The sequence below is a fragment of the Protopterus annectens genome, chromosome 8.part0, assembly GCF_019279795.1.
Source record: "Protopterus annectens isolate FY-2018-M chromosome 8.part0, PAN1.0, whole genome shotgun sequence".
Taxonomy (NCBI): domain Eukaryota; kingdom Metazoa; phylum Chordata; order Ceratodontiformes; family Protopteridae; genus Protopterus; species Protopterus annectens.
In genome coordinates this window covers 126,788,111-126,811,200 of record NC_056741.1, presented here as the reverse complement: position 1 = coordinate 126,811,200, position 23,090 = coordinate 126,788,111, and the positions used below count along the sequence as shown (strand labels likewise).

Genomic DNA, 23,090 nt, shown 5'->3' with positions numbered 1-23,090 from the left:
CCTAGTGGTAGTAGATTATGCTACACAATACACCCAGGCAGTGTCTTTGCCCTCCATTGAGGCAGAGAAGGTGGCGAATGCTTTGTTAGAGATTTTCAGCAGGGTAGGTTTCCCAAAAGGAATACTGACTGACCAAGGTGCCAATTTCATGTCAGACCTGCTGGCTTGTCTGTGGAAGTCCTGTGGGGTGAAGCACATGAAGACCACCCCTACCATCCCCAGACTAATGGTCTTGTTAAGAGGTTAAACTCTACAATCAAGTCCATGCTATGGGCATTTGCAGATCAGTTTAAGAGGGAGTGGGACAGATACTTTTCCAGTCTGTTGTTTGCTTAGAGAGAGGTTCCCCAGAAATCCACAGTTTTTTCACCCTTTGAGTTTCTGTATGGCCGTAGGGTGAATGGACCTCTAGATTTAATTTGAGATGAGTGGGAAGGTGAGTGTGAGTCTCACAAGGAGTCTGTTGTGGCATATGTCCTAAACCTCAGGGCAAAGCTCAGGGATCTCATGGACTTGGCCCAGCAGAACCTAACAGAAGACCAACAACAGAAAAAGGTGTGGTATGACAGGAATTCTCGAGCTATAGAGTATGCTGTGGGGCAGCAGGTAATGGTTCTCATTCCTGTCAGACACAACAAGCTTCAAGCAGCTTGGGAGGGACCCTACAAAGTGGTAAGAAAGGTAAGTGATGTTAACTACATGGTGGAAGTGATAGGCAGATGGCAGGGGCACAAATTGTACCATGTTAACATGATGAAACCTTACCATGATAGGGAGGCCCTTGTGCTGAGTATTTGCAGTGGATTGCAGGAGGAGTCTGAGGGGGATCTGGGGACTGATCTTCTCAGTGAAGCTCAGGCTGACACCTCAGTGGAAGGGGTAGCAATGTCCCAGCAGCTATCTCCTACCCAGGTTCAAGAAATCCAAGCAGTGTTGCAGGAATATGGAGACATGTTCACTGGAAAACCAGGGTGCACCCACCTGGTGCAGCACCAGGTGGATATAGTCCCTTATAGGGTGCCTAAGAGTATCAGACAGACTCTGAGGGAGGAGGTAAAGGAGATGTTGGAACTAGGGGTGATTCAAGAGTCCAACAGTCCCTGGGCCTCCCCAGTAGTGCTAGTGCCAAAGAAGGATGGCAGCACCAGGTTCTGTGTGGATTACAGGAAATTAGTCACACAGAGTCAGATGCTTACCCCATGCCTAGGACAGATGAGGCCCTAGAGCAGCTGGGTGGGGCTAAGTATCTTACAACCATTAATCTTACCAAGGGTTACTGGCAGGTGCCCTTGACTCCCAGTGCTAGAGAGAAGTCAACCTTTGTGACTCCTTTTGGCTTGTATGAGTTCACAAAAATGCCCTTTGGGATGAAGAATGCCATAGCAACTTTCCAGAGGCTGGTAGACAATATCCTAGCAGGCATAGGAAGGTTTGCCCTTGCTTACCTAGATGATATTGCCATCTACAGCTATTGCTGGCAAGAGCAACTTCAGCATGTCAGGGAGGTGCTGGGCAGACTACAGAAGGCAGGGGTGACCATTAAGCCGAGCAAATGCCAGGTAGGTATGGCAGAGGTCTCCTACCTAGGACATAGAATTGGGAGTGGTAAGATAAGACCAGAACCTGCCAAAGTGGAAGCCATTCAGACATGGCCTGCACCTGTTATTAAAAAGCAGGTGAGGGCATTTTTGGGGACAGCAGGGTACTACAGAAAGTTTGTCCCTAGTTATAGTACCATAGCTACTCCCCTCACAGACCTGACAAGAAAGAACAGGCCAGATAAGGTAGTGTGGACCCCAGCATGTAAGCAGGCATTTCAGAAGCTTAAAGAAGCTTTGGGAGGACCCTCTCTTTTAGCCAATCCAGATTAAAGCAAATAATTTGTTGTGCAAGTGGATGCTTTGAACCATGGGGTGGGGGCTGTACTAAGTCAGATTTCTTCAGAGGGGCAAGAGCACCCAGTGGTTTATTTCAGTCATAGGCTCCAAACCAGGGAGGAAGGCTATGCAGCTGTAGAAAAGGAATGTCTAGCCATAGTGTGGGCACTGCAGAAACCTCAACCTTATCTGTATGGATGAAAATTCACTGTTATGACAGATCACAACCCACTAACGTGGTTAAACAGAGCCAGTCAGCAAAATGCCAAGTTGCTAAGATGGAGCCTGGGGTTGCAAGCATATATGTCAGTGCAGCACCATAGTGTGATTAGAAATGCCAATGCAGATGGGGTCTCAAGACAGGGAATGGGGTGAGGTACTCCCAGATAGACCTAACCCTCTCAAGCAGCATTTATCAAGGGTAACTTGAAAAACTAGCTTGAGTTCTCCAGGGGTGGAGAGATGTGAAGATTGGGGAAGAAGAGGTGAAGGCTCCCAGCCTAGCCAAATAGAATTTGATACATAAGTATATCATTTGTAAATATAAATGTAAAACCCAGGCTTGTTTCTTAAATGAAGGAAAACATTGTAAAATGTGAACTTCAGGATTGTAGCAACATTTCCATCTGCTGTAAGGAAAACTAAGGCAAGCATTTCAAATGTTCTTTGAAACTGAAATTATGTTTGCATGTTCTTTGATCTGTAGAGCTCAGAGTCATTTGGTCTGGGCTATCACACTCTTTCTATTATTTTAACTTAAGGAATAATTACTGGAGTGTACATGTGAAATGTCTTTTATTGTTGTAATTTCCTGAGCAGGTGTTAGATTGTTAAATAATGTAGCCTGTTGGCCTGGGAACTCCAGACTAAGTGTCAAAATGATGTAATGTGTATACTGGGAAAACCTAAGTGTCAAAATGATGTAATCTGGGAGGGCCCAGCAGAAATGTGTTAGTGATTTTAAAAACTATTGCTCAGAGAGAGACTGTAAGCATTCTGTCTTGCTATCCAACCTCAGCACTGCCTTGCTCTATGAAAGTAAGTTACTTTAAAAGTATGTTTTCTTGTAGAAATAGCTAGGACTATAAAGATTAGGCTTAAGTGTTTTTCTGTTATATCAGAACTTTCCTACTGTATTGTTTTAAGTTTCTGTGTGATCTCAGAACTCCTGGGTATCATCATATTGTAGTAGTATTGTCTTGTGTTTTATTATTTATTATTAAATATTTTAAAAACCTTTTACCTTTGGCTGGTTTGTGTAGAGACAAGTTAAATTCTAGAGTACATTGCATATTTATACAGTTTATTGTACAAAGCCACTCTAATAAGCCTTAGACTGATTAGTCACACTTACCAATTTGGTAATAATATTGCACAGTAATAATTAGACACCCTTTTAAGGGCCTTTGGGTAGCTGATAAGTATTAGCTGGTGGTGACAGTAATTACTACCATATAGTCTGGGTAAAGGGACACAGCTGGAGAATCTGTGTCAGCCTTTCCCAGGAGTGTCTGTGAAGTTGTATAAATACTTATTTCAAAGTGTGTGTGGTGTGTCAGCTACCTGGGCAGGGTCACAAAGCACTGGTGGGACAGAGAGGGTACTGGAGGTTAGCTTGCCAGCTAGGCTGAGATCTGGACCCTATAGCTGTGCCAGTGGGGAGTCTTATTGGGGACCTGGGGAGCAGGGGAGTAACCAACCTCAGACTGACTGTGATCTCTGTGTGCACTAAAGGGAAATTGTACTTTACTGTGTGTATTTGTTATCCTTTCCTCTTAAATGAGACGCCCTCCATGGTGTTAGTGGTAAGGGTTGAAGCTCTTTGATTGCTGGGCCATGGCACGGCTGCCACAACATAGATCAAGCATGCATCCCAGTTATATTTTCTCATGAATTATAATGGGGCAGATGCTTAGGGTTTCAAGGCTATGTACTAATGACATATTTTATGAGTCTGAGATTGAGTCTTGGAAGAAACATTTCATAGAACGAGGTTATACCAAGAGAGAAGTGGATGAAATTGTTGGCAAGAACAGGGAGCTGAGAAGGTCAAAAGGACGTCCATATTATTCAGCTCATAATACTGAAGCAACTTCAAAACAGACACACAAAGTTGATATAAGTGAAAGAGGGATTAGGTTTACTTTAACCTATAGTAATGATATGAGACATATATGTTAAGTCATTAGGAATAACTGGAAATATTACAGACTGATCCAGACATTAAAAAGGTTGTTGGAGACCAGCCAAGATTTTGTTTTAAAAATAAGAAAAACTTAAGTTTTATGTGATAATATTCTCTTCAGAATCCAGAAAAAATGTATTGGAAATCTGGGAACATATCCTTGCAGGAGATGTAAGGCATGCAATTATATCAAGAGTTCTGGCTCATTTCAGCATCTAACTACAAAAAGAGTTTATAATTTTGAACTATATTCGGACTATACCTCTAGCAATCTAGTTTATTTGGCACTATGTGAGCAATGTATTTGTTTCTACATTGGAAAAACTAACAAAGCATTTAAAGAAAGTATTCTTCAGCCCGACATGTTATACATAGTCAAACACATAAATTTTGCTTCATGGTAATCCAACTTGTCACCGATAATTTGAGGGGAGGGGAGATATATTCAATCACACTGAGTACATGAAAATGTGATGGATAGCCATGCTACAAGCAGACAAAGAGCCTGGACTTAATGGTGTGGTTCCTTTAAAACCAGCACTCAGAAGACAGAAACTGATGAGATAAGATTTTCATTTGGTGATTACCCTTTAAATTTTGGCTCCAAAGGAACAGGAAACAACAGGATCTGAAGAAGGCTGATTAAGCTGGAAGCACATGTCCATTGTTTTGTTTTGGATTTCTTGGATTTACTTGCAAGTTTTTACTTTAATAGACTTGGGACTTATACTTTGAGCTTGGGTTTTATTGTTATTTATTTTTTTTAATTAAAGTGTTTGATTTTAACAGTTCTGCCTAGTAATAAGACATTTTATTCTACAATGTTCTTTTATTTTAAAGTATTGACTAATTATTTTATTAATGCATTATTGCAGTAATGATGTTTTTAACTCTAAACATTTGAAGTGTGGGAACTGTGTATGTTTTTAAATTACTGATGGCATTTTTATTATTATAAAAGCAAAGAAAAACTATGTTATTGGGTTAATGATGCTGTTACTCTATGCATGGGCGGTTTTATGATAGGATTAAGCAGTTGCTTATTGAGGAAATGCAATACATAGGAAAGTGTCTTTATTATTTGTCAGCTGGGAACTGTCTTGAAGAAGAGAACAGTACTGCATTACAAAAATGTAAAATTTAGTCATGACTTAGACAAGTACTAAATATTGATATTCATTTATATAATAGTAATTGAAATTATGAAATAATGCAAAAGGAAAACTGAGTGAATGATAACATGGTAATATACTTACAATAGCTCATTTGCTGTGATACAGCATAGTTAAGAGAAAATATGCATAGTCTAATTATAGAGAACTCTTGACAAATAACTGTCATAAATGTGATGAGATTAAAAAATGATATATGTTCCTTTATTTGATGGAAGAGAGAAGTATGAGATGGTATGGGTTCTGGAATGCATTTTAAAAGTATTTTATTGTATTTTGCAGATGTCGTCATTGAAGAGGATTCTGCTTATGCAAATGTTCAAGCATGCCTTTCCTCACCTGGAGATACAAATATAATGGAAAATCACGAAGGTAAACATGTTCCTAAAAACAAACTTAAACTTCCTACCTGTATGTAAATATATATATATATATATATATATATATATATATATATATATATATATATATATATATATATATATACACACACACACACACACACCAACACACACACATTAGTGACATCCTGTTGAGGTTTTTTTTTTTTCTTGTGTGCATATAAAAATATGTCTTTTATTTGGCCAGATTTTCCTGGGGAGTTAATAAAATCCATGTAGGAATAGTGGAAGACCTATACAGAAGGTGCTGTATATTAATGAAGGCCCATTACTGAGGGAGAGCCATGTGAAATGGTTAGTGAATCAGGGTAGGGAGTGTGTTACTGTGTCTGGAGATGAGTAACACACTCACTACACTGTCAAAGTGCTGGATATCATTGTTGTTTGTTGTTGTGTCTTTCGGCTTTTCCCGGTTAGGGGTCACCACAGCGGAACTCCTGTCCGCTAATGGATATCAATGTAAGAACTTTTATTTATTTATTTTTTGTGTGTTTATGTGGCACAGTGCACAAAAGGGACATGTGTCAGACATCTAAAAATAGAAACTGGATACATTTAATTATTTAGGAAAAGTCAAATTTAAGCATAGCTGAGTGGGTTTGCATGACATGGTGCTTAGCGGAGCTTAGCGGTGCTTAAACATAGTGGAGAAATATATGTAAAAGTATAGCAGAATCTCACTTAGCCATGTAGCTGAATGGTTAGCATGATAGCCTTATGTGCAGTAGGTGCAGGGTTCGAATGCACACACTGGTTATTTTGTAAATACACAGTATGAGACTTCTTTTAAATCCTGATTACATTTTTTGATTACACAGGCAACTTATTAAATTTAGTTTGCAAACACATATGCATGAGATGTACTATTAATCCTTGATTGAAATTTGTATGAATATACAGGGTATGAAGCACTTGTGTTGCAAATACACAATTATGAGAAGTATTTGTAAACACTTGATGGAATAATGTATGTATGCACAGACATGTTATTAAACGTTGTACTTTACAATTACACAATTTTAACATGTATTATGAAATCCTCCTTTGCTGTGCTTAGCTAAGCTCCACTAAGCAGAGCTAAGCCTTGGCAAGCACTGCTTAAACAGGGAATGTTTACGCTGTGCTTAGCTGGCTTGTGCATTGCTAAGTGGTGCGAATCACTGTTAAGCAATGCCTGTTTGAGCATTGGTCAGCTCAGCTAAGCTGGTTTGCGTACTGCTAAGCAGTGATAAGCATTGCCAGTTTATGCACTGCTCGGCTGAGTTCAGTGGGTTTGAGCAGTGAAGTGCCACATTTTTAAAAATTGCCCATTGGCAATAAAGGGTGAGAAAACAGGCTTATTTAAGTGCAACAGGTGGGAATACAGCCATAACCGGTTGGAGTTTGATCTTGGCAGAGACTATGGCAGGAGTTGGAGAGGGTGTTCCCTTCTGGGCACAGTGGTGGGGCATTCAAGAGTCCAGGGTCATGGTTGGACTCCTTGTAAAATACCATGATGTCTGGCTGCTGCAAGGCCAGTACCAGGGCTCGGAATACAAATCGGAGGTCTGCAAGCGGCTGGCATGTGATCTCACCAGTGCAACTGGTATCCCCCGCACAAGTGAGCAGGTATATCATCATTATGATGACCTGAAGCATCATAAGGAGAGCTCTTGGCCTCCTGGGTTCCAGATGATAGAGACGGGAATGTCCCACCAGTCTGTAAGTATTGTTATCGTTGTTTTATCAAATTCTACTCTGAATGGGTGATAGAAAGGTACTCATAATGGTGTGTTTCTCTCCCCACAGCTACAGAGGAGATAGCTAGCAACCTGGATGCCCGTGCAGGGTATCTGGCCAGGTTGTGCCATGAGTGCGGTGAGTACAGATGTATCTTGCAATCTATAGTCATATAAACAAGAAAGAATAAATTAGTAACTCCCAGTAGGTATATTCAGTTTTGATTGTACTGCAATGAATGTGGTCATAGACCTGGACTAATATAAGTGAGTAATGTCAGGTACAGTTCAATAAAGATAAAAGCATAAAACCTGATAATATTAAAGAAACAAAAGTTACTACTGCATTAATAATGTTAAGGTAATAAAGTTTCTACTGCATTAGTTGCAGAATTATAGCTGTACTGTATGAACTGTTCATGATAAAAGACTTGACATATAACAATGACTGCATGAAGTCACCCCTAATAAGGCTGTGCTGTGCATTATGTGTGTATTTTGAGCTGTTGGTCATGAAATCGAGTATTACATCTGCTGTGAAGTAAAAACAGGAATAATACCACTAAGTGACTGAAGGTTTGCTAATAAAGAATGTTTTGCTAAACTGTAGATGTGGAGCTGTATTACAAGATATAATGCATAATGATATTTGTTCTGCACTATAATCTGAACCAATAATAGGCACACCCAATGTATGTTGTAAATCTCAAGATTGGCTTGTGTTAACCATTGCATTTCAGCTATATGCATTCCTGCTCTTAGGTATGCTGTTGAAGGCAAGTATGAAACTGTGATAGCTGTAGACTGCAAATATACCATCTGCAACTGTATATGGCTCAGGTAGCCAACCCAGCACTCCAGTATGGTCTGTACACGTTACACATATTCTCACCCACTGGGGGTTAATTGTCTACACCTGCATCCCATGTATTAATGTACAGTTCAACTACTATCTCTATCATGCATGAATCTCATGCATGTGTGTTCAAGTGTCACTGCAGTCTTGTATAACACTCTACCTCTATTACCAGGTCATATTTTGTTATCAGGTGAACTCTAGGCACATATCAGTCAAACAATATTGAGCAGTAGCTCAGTTTGATAAATGACAGGTGTGATGTATATGTTGTCACACATGGACCAGGGTGCTAATCCAGGGACTACTACTAAATATTTATAGAAACAGTTAGGTATTGTTAACAGATATTCTCCCCCCACAGGAATGACAGGTAAATAAATGGCTGTAGTAGCTGTTCGGATGGGTTAATAATGTCTGTGTTCAGATGTACCAGAGTGTTAACAGCATTGCTCAGCAAGGTGATAAGATGTCATTAAATAAAGTCAACAAGTACAACAGTCATAAAAGTGAATAAAAGAAATAAAACTGTTTAAACTTGGCAAGGCTGTATGCCTGGTGTGTCTGTGAATGTCTGCTGATAGCCCAACCCCTTGCCTGCTAAGGATGGTATGATAGGTAAACTCTGTGTACTATGCATGATACATGTCTCTCACATATCACGCTGTCAGGGACTTTGATCACTGTTTCCAAATCCCTTGGACACAGATTTATCATCTACTTGATTTATGTCAATAGCACAGTCACACTACATAGGTTCATAGGTTCATAGATTAGTAATAGGTGAACTGTCCTTGTGGGCCATTATAAGCTTAGCCAATTACCCCATTTGATACTCAAACCCTGCACCTTTTGTCTGTAAGGTAAATACCTTAACCATTATGCCAACCTCCCACCATTTTTAATTTGAAAAAATATTAGGCTAACTGCTCTTGCTGGCCTTTATATGCCTATCCAATTACCCCATGTGAGAATCAAACCCTGCACCTTGTGTCAGTAAGGAAAACACCTTAACCATTTTGCCAGCCTCCCATATCAGTCCACAGTACACATTGGCAGTCATATATGTCGCCCTGACATGTAACAGCCCCTTGTAGTTGTGTACCTGTAGGTGTTACAACTTAACCCATACTGTCCCATGCTGATAGCTTGAGAGGTATGTAGGTGCTACAGAAGCTATAGGGCACTTGCATAAATAAAGTAAGGGCAGACCTGTAGAGTACATAAAAGTACTGTTGATAACTATATAGCCTATACTGGTAATAATGGAATGTATTTATCTCTCCCCCCCACCCCTTATCTGCATCATAATGTATTATTGCTATACATCAGGTATGGTTTACTTTTAACATATGTTGCTCTCAAAACATTATGTTGGGCCTTGTGTTTTATTATTGTTATGTATTACAATGGTCACATGCTAACATACCTTGTTGAATTACCTATGTCATTGGCCTTATGCTGTAACCGTTACTGGTATGCTGTTACTATACTGACTGTTATCTCACTTATTGTTGTGTTCCATATGCTATGCAATGTTATGTTACTGGATTAATTCTAATATTCCGGCATGCTGTTATAACTAACTAAATGTTATGTTCATTACTAACCTATACACTTTGAAATACTTCAACACTATAGCTCGACTGTATAGGTCACTTCCCGGAGATCCACCTACCTTACCTCAACTAGTTGTGGCACCTGGTCCCAGCATGTCTGGGACTCAACCTTGTGCTGCTCCCACTGCTGGTCCTACACCACCTATGGGTGGAACTGCCTCAGGGGATGGGGCCCATCCCCCCTGGAAGTGTGTGTGAAGAGAGAGTCATCACCCAGCAAAAGCTACCAGAGATGGTGCACAGGGTCATGCACTGAGGCTATGAAGATTCCCTGCACTGGACTGAGGGCAGACTGGCCAACTTGGAGGAGCAGGGTGGCCCTGGCACCCAGCCCCCAGCACAGCCACTTTTGTGGCGGTGAAGGAGCAGTGTTGACTCCACATGGGTGGGGAGTCTCACTGCTGCCATCTGGGGCACATGGCTCACCAATTCCACAACACCCTCCCCATCCAAGGTGTTTACCCCCTCATATGTCATACACCACACCTGTATGCTGTCTTGTCTGTCTTGCCTGTTTGCAAATGCAACCTCACCTACCCAATTTACTTCCCCACATGTACCTATATATCTTCCCCAACATCCCACTCTCTCCTTAAAAAAATGGTGGGGGGCATCTGTCCCACAAAATAAATCATCCCATGCATAGCTCTCCATTTTGCACCTGCATCCACTGGACACACTTTAATCATTACATGACTCAATCAACACATTTATGTTGCCCTTAGAGGCTCCAAATTCCAAATTGTCCACAACATGCACAGCTGTTGCTGTATAAGAAATGGATATCTATGGTCCTTTCCTATACTCATCCTGCACATCCCTACCTGCCTTCACAGTGTTTTCCCCCTTGTTTGCCCCAATTTCACCACTTTCCTGTCACCCCCTTTATTCTTTTCTTTCCTTTTTTGGGAATTAGTGTTGGTTTAAGCAGGGTGGTGCAGTGCGCAAACCCAAACAAACCAACTTAAAACTACTTAAAACTGCCTTACTCATCTTCTGTGTTTCTGACACTGTTAGGCACATCTGCAAAAAATTACCACTGCCATGTCTCAAACCCAGGACCCTGTCAACTACATCATAGTCCATTAGCCCACTAGGGCACACAGCTCTGAAATAAAGTAGGTGTTTCCATAAACATATCCCGATTGTCAATGACACACTGCTTGTACATATAATGGGAAAATTCACAGTGTACTTGGGACTGTGATGCAGACACCAAACCAGTACACAGGCAAATAAATAATGATGGATGTACGTGAGGCCTAGGATATTAGGTATAGCTGGCAACTGCATAGACTGTTGCAGAATGTCCGCAGTTATGCCACCTACTGTTGGCACAGTTGTCATAAAACCTATTCTGTGTGTTGCAGTACTGACAAGTCAATACACACTGAGGTTAGAAAATCATGACAGACACCTCAGTGTTACACGTCGTACCCATCTGAACACACATGCTAATGCCAATCCTGTGTAACAGACTGTATGCATGTACATATATCTTGCAAATACACCTGCTGCAGGAATGACTAAGTAGCTCAGTCTGTTAAATTCTTAGCATGTTGTACATTTTGCCACTCACAGTCCTGGGGTTGAATCCAATGTGTTACACTTCAATTACATGCTTGTGAATACAACAAACAATGACTGAGTCCTGCAATTTTAACCAAAAGAGGTTGCTGCTAGTCTGTTCACTGCCACCCATCTTAGCACATCAAAGGCCTGTAGGTAGGGCCAAACTGCACAAATATGTATAGGCTACCTATATGTCACCTACCACTCTCCGACTGGTACTGTTACATAACATATGTACCTTAAGCACATGCCTCACCTGGACTGTTATACCCTCATCCTGGCTATGCTGTAACAACAGAGCTGACACTGCCCCTTCACTATTACATAGTGCTTGCTGTCCTCCAATGTGTTTGCACTCCCCAGTATGACTCATGGGCAAAATGCAGCAGCTGCAGCCTGCAACACATGCGGCAGTATGTTCAGCTACCTGCTACAGACCTACCATACCTCACAGCCACCTAGAACAAGGGATCCATACAACACCCATACATAAAGGGGGGCAAAGGTCAAGCGACAGGGACATGTGTCACAGTCATCCCCTACAAAAATGCACAGCTGACAGACCAGCAGCTACAGCAGCAGCATGCATATTCTGATACATATGATGTATGGCACTCACATCTGTCTTTCCCCTTACTGACCTCAACCCATATTGTTTAACACTAAACTGCCACATAATCAGAAAGCCTTTTCACAAGGACCAAACATAGCATGCAAAACCATGGACATACCACATAAATCCCAACAGTGGACAGTATTTTACCTACCCTCTGTGATGCTGTAGTGTCCAAATCTCCATAATGTCCATCTCACAGACTAGAAAAGGGATCAAGTCCTACATGAAGGCCTTAAATATAGCACTGTTGTGCCATGTCATTGGCTAATGAAAGTGCAACCCAGCTGTTCTAGATGCAATTAGCAAGTCTGATCCACAGATTGGTGCACAGGCAATCACCTGTTCATGAGCATTACCTACAAAAGGCAAGCAGATGCCTATGTCAAACAGGTATGTGATTTGCATTACAAAGACAGACTGCAATATCACAAGCATTATTCTGCAGAATGTCTCCACAAAAAGGAGTACAGCTCTCTACCAGGTATGTAATAGAACTCCCCATGTAATGGCATGCAGATGGGAGGATGCAGTTATGGGGAATAGGGATTACAACAGTAGGCCTGTGGTACATATCTTGGAATGATATGTTGTTGATAATCAGCTGTCCAGCACCTATAGGCTTCCCTTTCAACTCTGCCTGCTGTGATGTAGATCATAGCTCTGGTCCTCTGAGTCCCTCCTAAAATGGTCGGCTCCTGTATGAATGTTACTGGATTGTGTATTAGACAATAGTGAGAGTAAGTCATGGTGGACACAGCTGGCATATCACAAGATGTACTGTCATTCAGCTTCTCTCAGTCTGTGGATGTCACACAGGAATAGTTCAAACAGTGTACAGGTGTCCCTGACTGTCCTTGATTTACTCTGGATAGGTAACTGTGTACTTGACATCCATATCTCATCACTTGAGAGCTATGGCTAGCATACCTGGTGACCCCCTACAGCAGGACTTGAGGTCATAGCCAGTATTACTGGGGGGACACAGGCCGGACCTCAGCGACAGAGTGTGCATATTGAGCATACAAAGTAAAATGAATATAGTACCAGATATTACTGTACCATAACTGTTTTCTGAGGGCTCTGGCGTGTGACAGCCAGATTCCCCACAGTCTGAGAACAACCATTATATGCTGTCCAACTGCTTGCCAGACATCCACATTTGTCTGACTTCTGACAGGCATATGTACATACTCTGCAAACATCTGTATACTGCAGAAGTTGAACACCTATAGGGAAGATGCCCTACAGCATGTTTGCAGTGCTGTCTATCATTGCGTGTCACGGATGTTACTGGGCTGTCCCATAGACTTGTAGTAACACACAACTATTTGTTGGATGGTGGCTGAATGACATGGTACTGGAATGTTGCCCATAGGGGACACACCACAGTCAATGGCATTGATGGGAGTAGAGATATAACAACACACTTTGTCACAGCCCACAGGCCATAACCTGTATTCATAGGATCATATGATTGTAGGAGGTTACTAGGCTATTGGTCTTGAGGCCCTTATAAGCCTAGCCAAGAGTGTAGCCTGTGTTTATACAAGTCAGCACCTGATGCCCCAGTCCAACAGGGACATGGGTGGAAACCCAAGGGTGTATTTTTTGTTTCCCATCCAATTAACCAGGTTGCACTTCAAAAGGGGTAAAGAGATACTCTGCCTGACATGGACAGGGAATCTATTCCTCAGTTGGGGGAGTCTCTGAGACACACATCTGTACTGCCAACAAGTCCTGTTGATGTCACAGACCAGGTTGAGGGCGCAAGTGTGGGTTACTCAAGTAGAGCTTCACTTGCAGATGTGCAGCAGTCCCATCAAATTGGGGTCCGTGATTACCTTTTATCCCAGACAGAGGTCACCTTTGAGTTGTCTGTATGAAAATGAGTAGAGGGATATGGCCTTTAGCCTATCTGTGTATGGTAGATGTTTGTGGCCCTGGATTATCCTGACAAGGAACAGCTGTGGTCTCTCCAGCTGCTGCATGTGCATTGCGCGGTACATGCTGAAGGGGGAAATTTTGCTCAGTATTGGTCATTATAAGGGAAGAATACATGGGTGTCATGACCTCCTTGTTTCTGGATGAGATGCCCTTAATTATGAGGTGGGCCATGTAGAAGGCTTTCTGTACAACGGAAGCAAAATAGTGGTCAAAAGTCAGGTTGCTATCAACCTGTTTGCCCAAATCCCTCAGAAGTGATTGCATGCTTAAGCCATTATTATTAATGTGATAATTTGTGGGGATGTCACTCTCCCCAAAGGGGATGATGATGCATTTTGTGGTATTCAGCTTGAAGCCATGTTTGTGGCACCAGTCATTTGTCTGAGTGAGATCATCTTGGAGGATGTCCACATCACCAGGAGATTTGTGACAGCACCCAGCATGCAGTCATCTGCAAACATGGTCAGCCATAGCCCACTAGTTTTGTCCTGCACTTCAGAAAAGTATATCCCAAGTAACAGAGACCCCAAGACAGAGCCCTGGAGTATGCCGCCTGTTATGGGTCTACTACTAGAGGTGGCTTCCCATATTTTGCCTAGGTGGGATCTATCTGTGCACCAGGTTGCTACTCATCTGGTAACATATGGATTGATTTCTAGTTGAGAAAGTTTATCTATTATGGCCAAGTGGGGAATAGTATTGAAGGCTTTGGCCAGGTCAATGTAGGCAGTGTGCACTGTCTCCCTCTTGTCCATGGCTTTGGTGACTGTCTCAAAGATGTCAACCAAATTTAACAGACATGATCTCCTCTTGACAAAGCCAAACTGTGTGGGATCAAGTATTTGGAGGTTGCTAATGTCCTTGTTAATGAAATCCATGATAATCAGTTCCATGGCCTTGCAGATCAGGGTAATTAGGCTGATTGGTATATAATTTCCCAGATTGGTGGACTCTCCACCTTTCTGCAAATGGATGACAGTAGCTGCCCTCCACTCAAACCTCCACTACTCAGGCTCTGGTTGACTAGGGTGTCTAATGGTGCTGCAAGTATGTCTGAGTTCTTGTAAGATGCAGCCTGGGATGTTATTGGGTTCCATGGAGGCTGTATATTTTGCCTTTGACAGAGCAGTGATGACCTGATCCCTAGATATAAGGAGATTGGGGTAGGTACTGGGGATGTCCAGATCTACTGATGAAGGAGAGAGAGGGGTGAAGTTCTCACTGAATCTGTCAGCCACCAAGTTTGCTATATCTATGGCATTTGTATACATGGTGTCCTTGACCACTACTTCTGAACAGATCTGGGTGCTTCCTTTGAGGTTGCGGACATATGTGAAGAAGGACTTATGATTGTCTGTAGTAGATGTCACCATTTTGGACTCGAAGTTTGCTTTGGAGGATTTCAGTAGTGCTCTTATTTGCTTGTTCAGGCTAAGGGGGCATTGCTTCCAACCTGCTCTTTCTTGGTCTTGGACAACAAATTTTTCCTCTTGCTTCAGAGTTTATTTATTGCAGATGTCCACCAGACAGGTTTACTTATCCTTGCAGAGGATTATATAGTCCTGTCAGATATTCCTGATTGCATGCATCTATATACATACTTGTATAGTTATTTGGTGTAGTTTTGGATATTGGTGTCAGTTTTCTACAGAGGGGGAGGGGCTGTGAATCTGTTTATACCATCCCTCAGGAGGTTGTAATCAGCTTTGGAGGCATGTTTATGTCTGATCCTAGCTATATGGGTATTGTGGGAGATGGTGACTTTGAAAGTGGCCACTTTATGGTTGGATCCTACCAGGGAGGATGATACTGCTGCAGTGGTTACTCATGTTGTTTAATACCATGTCCAAGATATTTCACTTCTTGTGAGGGTATCATTTAGCTGTTCAAAGGTGTTTGCATTGACAACATTTATGAATCTCCGGGCATTTGTATTCTGGCATGAGTAGTTCTTCCAATCTATGTTTGGGTAGTTAAAGTCACCCAGGATCAATTTCAATTTGAATTCAAACAGGTCAATATAGGTGGAATGGGCATATTTAGTCAGATTTGGGGGCTGGTAACTAGCTATGATTTGAATAGGGGTCTTGTCAATAGTTAATTGCACCTTGAGTGTATCCTGTGTGTCATGCTGTTTGACCAGCCTGGAGGTGTGTATGTCTTTGATATATACTGAAACTCTACCTCCATTGCCTTTACTGCCCACATTTTGGGTTCTGAATGTATGATAGGATGGGTAATCAGGTAAGGCTGGGGTACTCTCCACAGCTTTGAACCATGTTTCTGTGACTGCACAGATGTCAGCATTTTCCAGGGTTAAGAATGCTTGCAATGAGTGCAGGTTCATGTTTAGGCTCCTAGTGTTTAGCCTCATGACCTTTAGGTTGGGTTTTGCTGACATTTTTATGTTGGTTGTTTTAACCTCATCAGTTTTCCTAAAAAAGGCACTATGGGGGAGGCATGAACCTTTTTCAAAAGCCTGAATCCCAGCTGAGACAGATACAGGCCATCTCTGGCAAAGCATCTTGGTCTGTCAGTCATATCTTTCCAAGCTGTCAGGTACTGTATACCCCTGGAAGGGCACCAGAAACTAAGTAAATTGATAATGTCAATCATTTCCTGTTTGTATTGAGGCATTATACTGGGTGATGGCAGATTGCTGCTTAAGGATAGGGACATACCTGTCTGGGACACATAATCAGCAAGCTCAACCATGTCTCTCTTCATATAGTCCAGGGAGATATGTCTCAATTAATTCACACCAGCATGGACTATGACAGAGTCATAACAGTACCTGTTCTTGACAGACGTCAGTACATATGTGATATGGCAGATTCTGACACCTGATAGTCAACTAACTGTGACTTTCTCTTTATCCAGCCTAGTGAGAGGCACATCTGTGTGTCTCACAATGGAGTCTCCTATGACTAATATGTTGGGTATATGGTGAAGCCTTAGTGGCTGTGAGATACAGGTGTGTGGACTATGCATGGTATGTGGAGTGGAGGGCTGCAGAGATTGCTTTATTTTTGCCTCCGATGTCTCCTTTGTTTAGGTATGTTTATGTTGAGGACCTCCACATATGTGGGTGTGTGTTGTGTAGGTGTGATTGATGTTTGATGTGTAGTTATTGTGTTGACAACCTTTTTGGTGCCAGATATACTGGCTTGAGAGGTAGAGAGCATGGACTCTAGGTTCCTAATGTAATTGCATCTCTCACAAATTGTGTTCATAGGTGGTGGTAGTAGATGGTTTCCCATGTACATGAGGCAGTTGTTACACTGTGTTAGGATGTCCATATCAACCAGACTGGCAGGAGAAACTTTAGGACATTGTCCAGCCATATTTCTCAGAATCTGATTTGGAAAGGTCAGGGAGACCTGAGGGGTGGGCCTAAAGCCCAAGTGCTTAAACCAAAAGTGAGAGGCTTACAATAACACTTACAAATTATACAGGCTATAAACAAACAGTAATCAATGCAACAGAAAAGATGCAGTTGAACAATTTAGAGAACAAGCAGCAAGTAGCAGGAAAAAGCAAGATGAACAGGAAAATGCAAGATGCATTGCCACTATGTTGCTGATAGCCACATACATACTGTGTTGATAGATAGCAGGGTATCATGTGGTAGTTAGTGGAGGATAGTGCTGGCCAATTTGGATGTGCAGGGTGTGTACATAGTAGAAAGCAATGTATGTGGTCCTGTGATGTGCTTTCCTCTTCTTGTCTTTCAGAAACCTTGAAGAGACAGAGGCACCCACCTTTTTCTGCTGCTGAAAATGATGTGATCCTGGATGGCTTCAGACTGCATCACAACATCCTGCTTTCCAGGAGTCACCAGAATTGGGAGTAACATGCTGCACTGCGGGCTGACCTCATCACATCAGTAAAACAAGTATGGTTACAGGAAAGAAACTATGAGCAGGTTCAACACCGGGCGAACAATATGATAAATGCTGCACGCCAAAGGGACACTTCTGTGGCCAGGGACTGTGCTGTCACCAGTGGTGGGCCTGCAGCAGAACAACCACTCTTGGCCATAGAGGAGTTCCTGGCAATCCTGGGATCAACCAGCAGCTGCCAAGCATCTATCACCCCATACGCCGTGGAGATGGATGGCACAGCTTCCACAGCAGAGGAGCATCCAGGTAAGCCTCCTGTGTTCATCACTGTGATACTGTAGCAGTCATTGTGGCAGCCTCTGCATACGGATGTCAGGTCAATCTGCATTGGGTGGGGTATGTATCACACACTTGTGCACATATTCTCAGGATGTCAGCAATGTGGGCAGTATCAGAGTTCCTACTGTACATTTTGGTATACTCACATATTATTCTGTAACAATGCCACATGTGTGTTTGCTGACAATACCTCTCCCTCACATATCCATAGATACATCTGGTGTGACTGGTGTCCAACATCCTGTAGCTGGTGAGTGTGAAACTCTTTAGGTATGGTTCAGATGTACCCTAAGAATGTTATGGGCTGCCAGTTTGCCGTAGACACAACTGTTATGCTTAGCCAGAGTACAACACTTGTATGTTCTGTTTTTTTTTTGGGGGGGGGGGGTTCACTGCAGTGCATTGAATCAGTAATCACAGTAGTGTATTTGCAAGCGCTCTAGCATATTTGCACTTATTTTCATGAAGGTCTATGCAGTCTGCTATACAGGGGGCAATAGTATGGTGATGACAGGTGCACTGTGTTTTAGGTGTAGGTCCATCATATACACTGCCATATCACTTATCTCACAGGTGTATAGTAATGGCAACATTAACATAAACCAGATGTAGCTGCAGTGCAAGTTATTACAGCTTTGTCTTGTCTGTGGATGTTGTAGTCTGCTTGTGTGTTGTGCATGGGATCAGAAATAGGATGTGGTATGTATAATGCAGTTGTGGCACATCACCTGTATGTGTGTGTGTGTGTGTGTGTGTGTGTGTGTGTGTGTGTGTGTGTGTGTGTGTGTGTGGATCTTCATCCCCAAATGTCCCTGCACACAGTCAGTATGTCCACACATACCCTGTCCTCTGTGGCCACAGATATTGGACAGTCTGAGTTTTGTGGCATAGAAAAGCAGAGTGTGGCAACTATGTCATCAGTGACTGTAGACACTAACCATAGCCAGACAGCTGGCAATGTCCCACACAGGCAGATTGACAGGGATGCTTAAAGGAGGATTGTTGCCCATCTATCACCTGTCACAGGTGTCACATCACAAGTCACTCTAAGCCTGTTTCGGTCCATCATGGAGGCACAGGCATGTTCTGAATGCAACACCAGATGGATGCTCAAGATCATGGATGCATCACTGTCTGGCATCCGTGACTCCATTCACAACATTGGTGATGCCATGCATTGCTTCACTGAAGTAGTGGACTGATGGTGGGGTGAAACACTGTTAGTCCTTGGCTGCAAATTGTCTGTGTTAGAACATGTGGTGGGAGTAGGGCATCTGACAAGTGGCCATAGGTCAGCAACATCTGCTGAGAGTCCACATAGCTGTGCACTGTGCACACTCATGATCCCATAGTGTCATTACCTCCAGCACTACAGAAGGGAGGGTGCTATCCACACCATGATATGGCAAGCCATGGGCACATGGACCTGGGTGGTCCCCTGAGGGACATGGGCCCAGCAGACACCAGTTACTATCAGCATCTAGTAGTGCATCTGACCCTGGGCATTGTGGTGTTAGTGCCACTCCTGGCAGAGCTAGTTCCTGTTTTCATGGCCAGACATGGTGAACTGTCCAGTCTGCCATGTGCAGTCCACAGCTGTCCAATATACCCCATGTAGGGCTCGCACATTGATTGACTGTGTACATGCACACACTCACACATCAGTGTCACATGCAGGTTACCAACAGACACACATGGCACCTCTCGATGGCCCAACTGGCCACCACCCCTTCCTTAGCCCCACACATGATGTCAACTGTTTGTCACAGCCTAGGCCTCTGGCACCCCCACACCTCATCCTGTGCATGTGAGGAAACCTGTGCCACAACCCTGCCATCCATAACATCGATGCAGGCACATGCAAATACATGTCTGATGCACAGGGTGACTATAGTACATTACATGGCATGACACATGACATTATTTACTGTGGTTCTGTTATGCCATGACAGGTGCTGTCAGCTTGTATGTGTCATGAGTACACATCAATGTGTTTGTTCCTTTGTTGGATGATATTAGATTGGCGGAGGTGCTGCAGACTAAGAGGCGTCTTCTAGAACTTTGTATGTTTCTGTTGCAGGGGTATGAGTGACTACACTGTGGAGACTCGGTTTCAATACAGAGGCTCAGGATGGCATGGTAAGCAAAGCAGAAATATGACATCAGCAAGGTAAGGCTTTATATGTGCATGATTATCTAGCTGAGTTTGTGTAGAGCAGTGTGTCAATGGCAATGGGGCTGATAGCATAATCCTGCATGCATACCCCATGACAAGGCATGCCACCCTTGATATGTGTCACCTGAGTGTTGTGTTCCTACAAATGTAGGTGGTGGAAGATGGGCAGCAGCACACACACACACACACACACACACACACACACACACACACACACACACACACACACACACACACTCACACGGTGGGAGAAATGAAATTAGAACCCCTACCTACCTACTATTAGGCACTATAGCTCACAGTTCATATTGCGTGCGTCACTGGTCAAACCTGCTGATCATATGGCTGCAGCCACAGTACTTGTGGACTATGCAAAGTGGCCTTGTACTAGACAGCATGTGTGGCCTGCAGAGTGAACCTGCTTTATGCTGCTAATGTATCTAGTGTCCGAGCAGAGGGGGGTGCATTAATACCCCTGTTATGTGTGTATAGGTACCAGTTCCACCATGCCTGCCTGGTTGCAGTTTCCTGGTTGTAAAATTGGCCATTGACAATATGGCCTGTCCACGTCCTGCACTGAAGCCATTGCACATTACTCCACCTGCTCAACGTTGTCTGTGGACAGGGTGACATTCCACAGGCAGAGGGTTCTGTGTTTGGGTAGTTCTGTCATTATGCGGCCTTGGTCTGTTACCATCAAACAACTGCTGTGTGTGCAGGGGTCCATAATCCCATCATCCTGCACATATGTGTGGACATTCGTACATCCCCATACACATATACACACACACACACACATATATATATATATATATATATATATATATATATATATGTATATATATATTCTTCTACTTTCAGCTTTTCCCGGTTAGGGGACACCACAGTGGATCATCTGTCTGCTCATGATGGGCAGTGGAGTTTTATGGTGTCAAGTTGCCATCCCGGCGCCCAACCTTCCACAGAAGGCATACACATGCACACACTAACACCTAGGGCCAATTTAGAGTATCCAATCCATCTACTGCATGTCTTTGGGATGTGGGAGGAAACCGGAGCACCTGGAGGAAACCCACACGACCACAGGGAGTACATGCAGACTCCGAACAGAAGGCATCCCAGCCGAGAATCGAACCAGAGAACCTCTTGCTGTGAAGCATCAACACTAACCGCTGCACCACCGTGGCAGCCATATATATATATATATATATATATATATATATATATATATATATATATATATATTTAATATCTGTGCCACATATTGATAGATTGGCTAATCATGTGTGAGGGGGATAGGGAGAGACAGATATGTATACATAGCTGCCTGTATGCATAAACATATTTTCATATATCATTTCCTCAGGCAAATGAGGCATCAAACATGGGCTCAAGTTAGCTAAGTGTAGGAGTGTGCCCAGTGTGACTACCATTACCTACAAGGTGACACCAGGCCAGACGTCTCTGCACTCCAGTCTAGGATTTTGTATGCTGCAGCCAGTTGGCTGCTGCACCCGATTCAACAGTCACCTCCTTGATATTTTGTCCAAGCTGATGTCTCATACCTATTAAGTGTGATGATTGTAATAAAATGTACAGAGTTCTGCATATTCATATATCTATATATATATATATATATATATATATATATATATATATATATATATATATATATATATATATATATATATATATATATATATATATATATATATATATACCAATCCCAAACGCTAGTTGCACAGCATGGAAAAAAATACAATTCCAAAGCAAATCCAGCACTCCACAAGACATAAGTTAATGCCAAACAGCAATGGTTTGAAGAAGTTTATTCAGGCATCACCTGCCCAACACAGACCAGTGGCCAGTTTCGCATCAAGCGTCATCAGTGTATAATTTAGTTAGGCAAGAGCCCGGATTTAAATACTTTAAATGCAGACACCTTCCACACAAATTTAAAGTTACAAACACACAAAATTTACTAATACACATTACTAATAAAAACCAAAACCAAGTAATGACATTCTTAATGCTGTGAATCCCCATATTTTACCCAAATATATGCATATATCTATATATATATATATATATATATATATATATATATATGTGTGTGTGTATATAACTACATGCATACATAGAAAAACATATACATGGGTATATACACATACACATACACATACATCTCAAATAGTGCAACTGATATTATACATGTATTGATTAACACATGGAAGACTTTCAACCCATAGCAGAACCAATATAACCCTATAACCACCACTCTCTTGCCATTAAGAGTTACGTATCGTAAATATAACTCCAAGTGGATAAATATCAAAAGTAAAATTATTTTCAAAATAAAGAAATATATATGCTTTTATCTACACTCCTTTATAACTTTATTTATCATATAAGATATTGCCACTAAGAGTTTTTACTAATAATATATTAAGTCAACATATTAACTTTAAATATGCTGGCTCAATTAATTTGGTTACTGCTTATGTTTACCACTTTTCGTTCAGGCCAGGTTTAAAAAGTGCCCCCAAGTTCACTATCCACCGACGTTCTTTTTGAATTAATATCTGATATTTTAGCCTATCATTTGTATCCTGCATCACAACCATATCTAAACCTATAAAAACAAAATGTGCTGTTGTATGAATCATCTTATGTTTGTACAAAGCACTCTGATGTCTCTGACATTTTATGTCACTAATATGAAGAGCTATTCTTTGTTTAAGTGTACAAGAAGTCTGTCCCACGTAGAATGCTC

The 23,090-nt window shown here is 42.1% G+C and overlaps 1 protein-coding gene across 1 annotated transcript in view; it reads left to right on the top strand.

Moving 5' to 3' along the window:
* Nucleotides 1-23,090, top strand: part of LOC122808156 — a 741,660-nt gene that overhangs the window by 447,547 nt on the left and 271,023 nt on the right. The window contains exon 3 of the mRNA XM_044079129.1: nucleotides 5,517-5,606. Within this exon, the coding sequence (XP_043935064.1) occupies nucleotides 5,517-5,606 (90 nt within the window). The remainder of the gene's footprint in view (nucleotides 1-5,516; nucleotides 5,607-23,090) is intronic.